The following is an 8,002-nucleotide window of genomic DNA, read 5'->3' as shown; positions in this document are numbered from 1 at the left end:
ATAGGTAACAGATACTCACTAAAAGCACTTTTTCTCCCAGAAAAAAACAGTGGCAGTATTCCTGTCCATCTGGAGCTCTTGGAGCATGAGGCTGGCACGTTGTGCTCCAGCCACATGAGGAAGTGTTTCTACTCTTGGTTTCAAATCCAGAGGAATTTGCAGTGCAAGAGGATAATTTGGCATTTGTCTTAAAGTATCTGTGACCAAGAACCTTTTTATAATAATATTCTCCCAGGATGGCTGAGTCAGTCAATATGCTCCAGGTTGCACAGGGGAGTATTAACCACAAAGGATGAGTATCATGGAATCCTAGAATGATTTGGGTTGGAAGGGACCTTAAATCTTGTGGTGTTCCAACCCCGCTGGCGTGGACAGGGACACCTTCCACTAGACCAGGTTGCTCAAAAGCCCATCCAGCCTGGCCTTGGACACTTCCAGGGATGGGTTTGGGCAGCAGGCAGAGATACCTGTCATTTCCGACACCACCTTTGGTTCCTTTTAAAGGCACTTCTCAAATACCTCTGCAGCCTGGGGTCACCAAAGTTATGGGGTTGTCTATATAGAAAATAAATATTTTTGGCTTCCTTCTTGTTTGCTGTTGCACTCGCAGGCATGAGAAGGCATTTTACCCAGTGTTCCTGATTAACCAGTTCCTACTGAAAACAAAGAGAATCCTAAAAAAGTAAGAACCCAGAGAGTATCATCATTTAGGTTAAAATGAACCTGTGTCTGCCCACTAGGAAGTCTTTTGGACTCCGTAGCATCTGGTGGGCCTAAAATGGTGAGGTTTGCTTTGAAGTTCCTATGATTTGGCTGAAAAATAATACTAATAAAGTGGACAAAATTGTCACTCTCTTCACAGGAAGGACACAAGACAGATTAACGTAGATAGGGCAAATCTTCATGGGAGTTACATGAATGAACCTACAGCAAAAAGAAAATTAACTAATTTTTTTTCTTTTTTTTTTTTTTGTGGCAATCAACCCATCATGTCCTAGAACTTTTCCAAACAGGTCAAATCAGAGAAATGCAATATATACTGATCCTTGTTTATCGGTTCTTTAGTGCTCTGAAGCAGGTACCTGTTTTACCGTAAAGTCTAGGGTTTGTTTGTGTGGAGAATCTTCTCTCCTCATGTGTCTGTGTAGCTGAGAGTAATGGAACTGTAACAGAGTTGAATGGGAATCTGTTTTGCAAACAAAGATATTAGATGTGTTTCCAAAATACAGGCAGATGCACAGATCAGTCTGCTGGACTTCTGGAATCAAGGTGAAGAACAATTAAGACTGTGCAGGTAATAAAATAGCAGAGCTGATGGTTAGCCCAGTTGTCTCCTTGTCCTAGTAAATATATGGTCCTCAAGTATCCAGATTCAGTCAAAAAACATTGGGATGGAGGCACGTCACTGTTGCTTTCAAGATCTTTAAAAATCCAAATTTAATAGCTTGATGGAGGCTGCAGTAGGATCCTTATTTTGGCTAACACTGGGCTGTGGATCTGGCCCCTTGAGATTATTTTTTTAGCTAACCAGATTCCCACCATTCCTTCAGATACACCCAGGGCTGGTGCAGAGCTGGGCTCTGTTTTTGATTGACAGCACATGCCTGATGTGGCAGAAATGTGGAAATACTATTCTTTGGGTTGTTAAATTTTATTTATATATTTATATACATATATGTACACGTACAATGTAAGTTGGCTTCAGGAGTTGCTCGCTCTTGCAGCAGTTGCCAAGGTTGGCCTTGCAATGCTGCAATTCTTCTCTGAAAGTTGGAGAAGCCAACTTTTAAAACCCCAATAAAAGCCTACCGTAGGCTAATCTAGTTTATATGCATTTTTAAATATGTACAAATGCTGTAACCCAAATAAGGTTTATATGTACCCAAGATCAGCCACTAAGTACTTCAAACAGAAAGCCTGTCTCTTGTAGGTTCCCAAATATTTACAGAGTGTGACTTGAGTGAGGAATTAGATACCCCACTCAGCCCTGCCAAATTAATTAATGGTCTTTTTCACTTATTTAGGTAGATGTCTGATCTAGTGAAACCCTAAGAACACCCAAGGCCTGGACAGTGGCAGGCAGAAGCATCATGGAATACTTGTTAGAAATTACCATGGCTTTGTTGAGATAGCCAGCAACATCCCACAAGGGACCTGCAGGGTTGAAAGAACAAAGATTTAATGGAAAAAAACCCCGAACTCCACCAAAACCAGACGTTTAAAAAGAAAAAGGTGGTGATGGTGTTTAATTTGGTGCAAAGGTGAAGGCTGGGCTGGGAAGATGAGAGTGGCCTGGGTGGGTCACTGCACAAATGCCTCTTGCCTTCCTCTCCCTCTGCTTTTTGATGAGTGGCCAATGAAAGCTTATCCCCTTTTTAAATTTTTTTCCCCCTTTAAATCTGCACAAGTGTTAACTTTTCAAAGACTCCGAGATTCAAAGTGCTGTACCCAACACAGAGCCCTTTTTTCTCCTGCCTTTGATTTTTATGCACATTTCAAGCTGGTCAGAGAGTACACGGGGGTTTTGTTTAGGCTTGGTGGTGGGGTTTTAGCTTTCAAGCTACCAGCCTTCCCAGGATTATTGCCTATTAACTGCCTCTTAATAAAGGTGCTGACCAAAGAAAGGAATATTTTTTCCTTGGTGCTAGATTTCCAAACTCGATTGGCTTTATTAAATGGAAAGACAAATAAATTTAAACCCTGCTCTGAAATACCTTAGCGTAGGACACCAGCAGTTAGAGGTCACCAAGTCACTTGGACTTCCTCCCAACAAAAGCAACATCATTTTTCAATGTCCAGCCTCACAGCATCCCGCAGTGCCTCACACAATTCCTTAGTGTCCACACCTGCTCCGTGCCGCTCGGAGTGGGGCTGAGCCATTTTGGATGGGGCAAGATCAGACCTCGAGAGAATTCTATTATGCTCATGGTTTGGAGCTGTGTTTGATCTCCTGCAGCATAGCTGCATAAAAGCTTGTGGTTGGGATTTCCTTGTTCTGTTATTAAAGCAAAAAATCCCCGTTGTACAAGGAAAAGAAACTTTCCTTCACCTTGTGAAGGATGTTACAGTTGAGAAGGTAATTTCAGCTCCGTTTATCTTTATTACATTGGAAAAAGCAAATCCCTTTGTTCTATGCTTTAGTTTCCTGTGAGATGAGGATAGCAGCCCTTCTCTGGTTGCACAGGTCCCTTTGGATGTGCCAGTGTTGTGTCCGTCCTTTAGGACATGGTCCACATGCTGCTGTGTCATTTCTCAGTGTGGAGATACCAGTATTAAGAGGATGTGAGGCCCTTCTGCAGCGTTCCTAAAGATTTTGCACTTGCATGTAGGCGAGTTGTACCCACAGACAGAATGACCAGATGGGACCATTTCTGGAGAGAAGTGACTATCCCCAAAATCAGTGTAAGTTTTTTGCCTGCCCTGTACATCTGTCATTCACTTCAGTGCAGGTCACTGTTTGCTGGAATGAACCTCTTGTGTCCTCAATAGTTAGGTACCGTGTGTAGGGATGGGAAGTGGTGGAGGTGGAAGACTTAACACCTTTGTGGGGTTCAGCTGTTGAATCTGTAGATCCAAATCGCTGCAGCCAGGGATGCACAATCTGAATTCCCTCTTAAAATGCTGAGTCAGAGAGGCAGACTGGGGTAGGAGAGGTGATGAGGCCAGATGTTCCATCTTCACAGTACAATCCTATTCTGCTTGGCTCCTGTTTCCAAGGTGTGTGGGCTGTAAGCCCCGCTTCTGGATCCTTTCGCCTCAGGCAGATCTCCTAGTGTGAATAATGTCTCTGTGGTGTTTTGTTGAGGGATCCCAAAGGCATCTCTCTCTGCATTTAATTTTCTGTCTTCTTCCAGACTTCCCTCTGTAGTGTTTTTGCTGCAAAGCCCATGCTCTGGCGGCCTTTTGGCACCACTACAGGTTTCTCCGTGCTGGAACCCCCTTGCTAAAAAAAATGTGGGTGGTGACCTAGTCCCTCAGACAACCCGTCCTCGGAGAAATAACCTCGTGGAAGAAGAGCCATCTTGAGCACAATTTATTGTTTGCCATGGGCTGGGGTCTTCCATTCCTTGGGTGAAAGAGCAGCCTCTCACCCAACCCTCAAAATCAAGGGCATGTTACGTCTTCTAAGTAATATTCATTCAGTTATAGGGAGTGTGTTTATGTTTCTCATGTTAAAAAAAAGAGGAAGGGGAAAAAAAAAGGGAATCTGAGGTTAGTGTTTTGCTGGAAAAATATCAAGCCTTGATTGGCAATATCCCACTAAACCACAAGTTTGTAGGAGAGAAAACAAACCCATCGGATTTTCCAAACTATGCCTATGTGCTTTATGAAATGTGTCCCATATAGGTCACTTATGCTCTTATTATAGCTGTGGCAAGTGTACATATAATTGAGACATGGAAATACTACCCCATGCAGCTCAACGAATGAAGGGGAAACAAATCTTTATTATTCCTGGGTTCACAGAATATATAGGAACACTATTGTCTTTTTTTTTTTTTTCTTTTTTTTCTTAATTTATTTTTTTTTTTAGGGCCGGTTTTAGCTTTCAGATGTATTTTATTGTCTGTGGGAACATGTGTTTTACAGACCTGTCATGTGAAAGCCATTAACAAGAGGAACTGGAGGAATAACAATGAGCCACGTAACCGTGGTGTGTCTACTCCCCGAGTTCAACCCTGCGCCGCCACTCCGGGCGCGCGCGAAACCGGATCGCGCCCAGCGACGTTAGCGCTTCTCCCCCTGCCATTTCTCCTTGGGAAACTTAAGGATTTTTTAAGTGGCCTATTAAAACGGGGTTGCTGGCACCAGAGGCAGGCTTTTGGGGCCAAGCTGGCTGGGCATCAAAACGGTTAAATCGTGGAATGAAGATCAGCTGGATTCACACGAGATGTCCGATTTTATTTACCAAATCTGAGCAGTTCTGAAACTGTTCCTCGCTCGTTCACACGTGTGGTGGAAACTGTCCCGCCTTGCCAAGCAACTCGGGGCCCAGAACTTGCAATTAACCCATTTCTAGGGCTTTTAGAGAGGCTCTGAAAGGGGTCCTGAGCAGTGGCCTACGCCACTACTGGGTACTTGAAAATTTTACTTCAGTACGTGTTGTCCCTGCTCACGGGTTATGGAGTTCTTTCTTAAGAATAACAAAACCCTGTAGTAATCCTGGCTTAGGGAAACCCATTAACATATAGGAAAAGGAGCCAAAGTGGATTGCGCAAAGTGAAATCTAGAGAGTGGTTCATGTGGAGAACATGGGGAACATTATTTTGATGACACTTCTGAACAACATGGATGGTGCCCTTGCTAATCACATCTAGCAGATGGTGCTCACTACAGATGTACTGTGGACAGCTTTGGGTCGGACCCAACAGTGCTTCATTTTTTATTTGTTATTTTTATTCATTTTAGAAGGAAAAACCCTCTGATGTCTTTGACTTCTAGCTGTGTAAACAAACCCACAGATACTTAAGCAAGTTAGTGGTCGACAAGTATTCCCTAATGCCTTCTGTAGGATCTGGGTGTGAGACCTGTTGTCTTGGCTCAAGGACAGCTGGAACCACTGTGCATTTGTTTTTCCCCTTACCTGGGTTTCGCTCTGCAAGTGGGAGGAGGGTTTCCTGTACCTTGTGGCTTGTGATTTACTGTGAACGTGGGTTTCAGGGAATTTGGGGCTTGGTTTTGTGGGGATGTAGTGCTCCTCTCAGTGATGGGCTTAACAGCAAAGATGGATGGGGAAACTGAGGCAAAGGGAAGGAGTGTGCCCTGTCCAAAGTGACGTTGTGTCTGGGAAACACCCTTCTAGGTTTGAGGCAGTGCTGCGTTTCTCTGAAAAACTTACAAAAACATGGATTTACGGACACACTGCAATTTCCAGGTGTCTCCTCCATGCTTTGGGTCCTGACCCACGTTCTTGAGCAGATCTGCTCCATGCCTGGTACAAAGATCCAGCCAAGGTGTGCAGACACAGGAATCCTGAGCAGAGGGTTCACAGATAGTATTTAAACCCCAGATTTCACGTGGCTTTATTGTGATTGAAGGTGAACAGGCTCTGATGGGAGTTCACCGGCTTTTGTGGATGGGCTGGTCCTTGCATGGATGGGTGTTCCACAGCTGCTCAAAGCCCATGATTGTTGCATTAGTGGGTACAAACACTCTCAGCAAGCTGTCAATACACCCTGTAAATACAAAGAGGAGTGAGTCCAGGAAGGCTTCAAAGGCAGGGAAGTGACGGGGATGGAGAGTAGCTGGGCTGGCCGGGTAGGAGAGAAGCCCTGCAGATACTCGATCCTGCCGTGTTTGTTTGCTCAGCTCTGGGCTGCTCTGCCTGGGGCACTCGGAAGAACATCGGGCCCTCCCCGGAGAAAAGTGCCAGATTGGTTTTCATGGCCTTTTGCAGAGGGATTGCTCCAGAGGTCTGTTCCTGTAAGTTAATATTTGCAGCGCACAGGGCTTAACTGGAACCAGGCTGCGCAGACATCTGATAACCATAACAGAGGAGATGCTTTTTCCCTGCAAGACCAGCTTGGAAAAACAAATCCCAATGCTATTCCCTTTGGAAAGATAGCTATATGAAAAGAAAAGCACCAGGAGCAGTGATGAATGGTTTGCAAGGGGTTTTCTAGTTGAGTCTTGGGGTTTTTTTTCGAGCTGCTTGTGTTTGCCTTTATTGCTGATGGGTTTGGTTGTTGTCTCCCCTTCTTTATAGCTGGGTTGCCCTTCCTCATCATCGAGACAAGCACGATCCAACCCTACCAGAGGGGCTTCTACTGCGACGACGACAGCATCAGGTACCCACAGAAGAACGTGGAGACCATCAACGACGCGGTGCTGTGTGCTGCGGGCATCCTCATCGCCATCCTCGCGGTAAGTCCCGCCTCCAGAACCTCCTCCTCTGTCCCGGTAGAGGCTTTTGGCACCTCTTTGTCTTGCTAATGTAGCCATGGCCAGGCTATCTACCTGGTGCACATCTCCTCTGCGATTGTTTGACTTTTGTAAGCGTGGAGTTGCAAACATTTACAAATGAAAGCTTGTAATGAGAGCAATGAGATTACTCTTGAAGCCTGTAAACAGGCCCAAAGCTGTTTGGGCAAGTCTGTGAGCTTCCAGAGAACTTTTTCACCCTCCAGTAGGAGTTCAGAGTAGAGGCAAAAACACTTTGAGTGTCAGTAAAGACTTGGCATGGTTTGTCCCTATTCAAATAACTCTTGGTATTTGCCTATTTTATAAGGTTTAAAAAACAAAGAAAGGATACATCTTTCCAGCTAACCAGTGCCTGGAAAATTTAACAGGTTAGTATTAGGTTTTTAAGAGATTGCATATTACAGCCGATTTTAAAAGACAATTAAAACCTTCCATGGGGAGCATATTCCCAGAGTCCTCGCTGTAAAAAGTAGCTAATGCCCCACCTTCCCAATGCCTCTTCATTTTCCTTCTCCTCCTTCTCTCCTTTTTCTAGAGCTGTGCTAGGAAATGATTGTACGATAAGAGCTTTATTTGTCAGCCAAAAAGCTGAGCTCAGCCCATGCGCTGAGCCTCCTTATGCCAGTGTGTGCCTGGTGTGGGGCAGAAGACAAGAGCTGTCTCCTGGTTGTTGCTTAAACACTTCCAGCTAAGAGGAAATTCCCCTGTGAAAAGTACCTACATTTTCCTTCCCACCTGCTGCCAGAACAGCTCAGGTGCTTTCCCAGAGATGCCACCTTCCTCTTGCTCCTTCAGCTGGGAGGGATGGAGATGGTGAGGTCAGGAGCACTTGTTCCCCTTTCATCTTTCCTCCTAGATGAATGTCGTGGGCAGTAGATATTTTAGGATGGCACAGTGCCTGCTTTGATAATACTCCATCCTCAGCCTTGCTGCTTTGTGATGTGAGTATCTCCATCATTTCCTGACCACATACACTCACTCAGCAAAGTAGGTCCCAAAACTTCCCTGTCCCTCTGCCCCCTCCCTCCCCACAACAAGCCTGAAAGGTGCCAGGCCCCCAATTCTATAAACACGCCAGAAT

The 8,002-nt window shown here is 44.9% G+C and overlaps 1 protein-coding gene across 1 annotated transcript in view; it reads left to right on the top strand.

Annotated features, from left to right (window-relative positions):
* Nucleotides 1-8,002, top strand: part of PLPP3 (phospholipid phosphatase 3) — a 43,239-nt gene that overhangs the window by 16,975 nt on the left and 18,262 nt on the right. Inside the window, exon 3 of the mRNA XM_042030781.1 lies at nucleotides 6,707-6,864. Coding sequence (XP_041886715.1) covers nucleotides 6,707-6,864 — 158 coding nt within the window. The remainder of the gene's footprint in view (nucleotides 1-6,706; nucleotides 6,865-8,002) is intronic.

The sequence above is a fragment of the Corvus kubaryi genome, unplaced genomic scaffold, assembly GCF_017639235.1.
Source record: "Corvus kubaryi isolate FWS band 111438036 unplaced genomic scaffold, C.kubaryi_AGA036_p1.0 37334, whole genome shotgun sequence".
NCBI classification, from domain to species: domain Eukaryota; kingdom Metazoa; phylum Chordata; class Aves; order Passeriformes; family Corvidae; genus Corvus; species Corvus kubaryi.
Note: the sequence above shows the minus strand (reverse complement) of the source record. Positions and strands in the feature narration are given on the sequence as shown.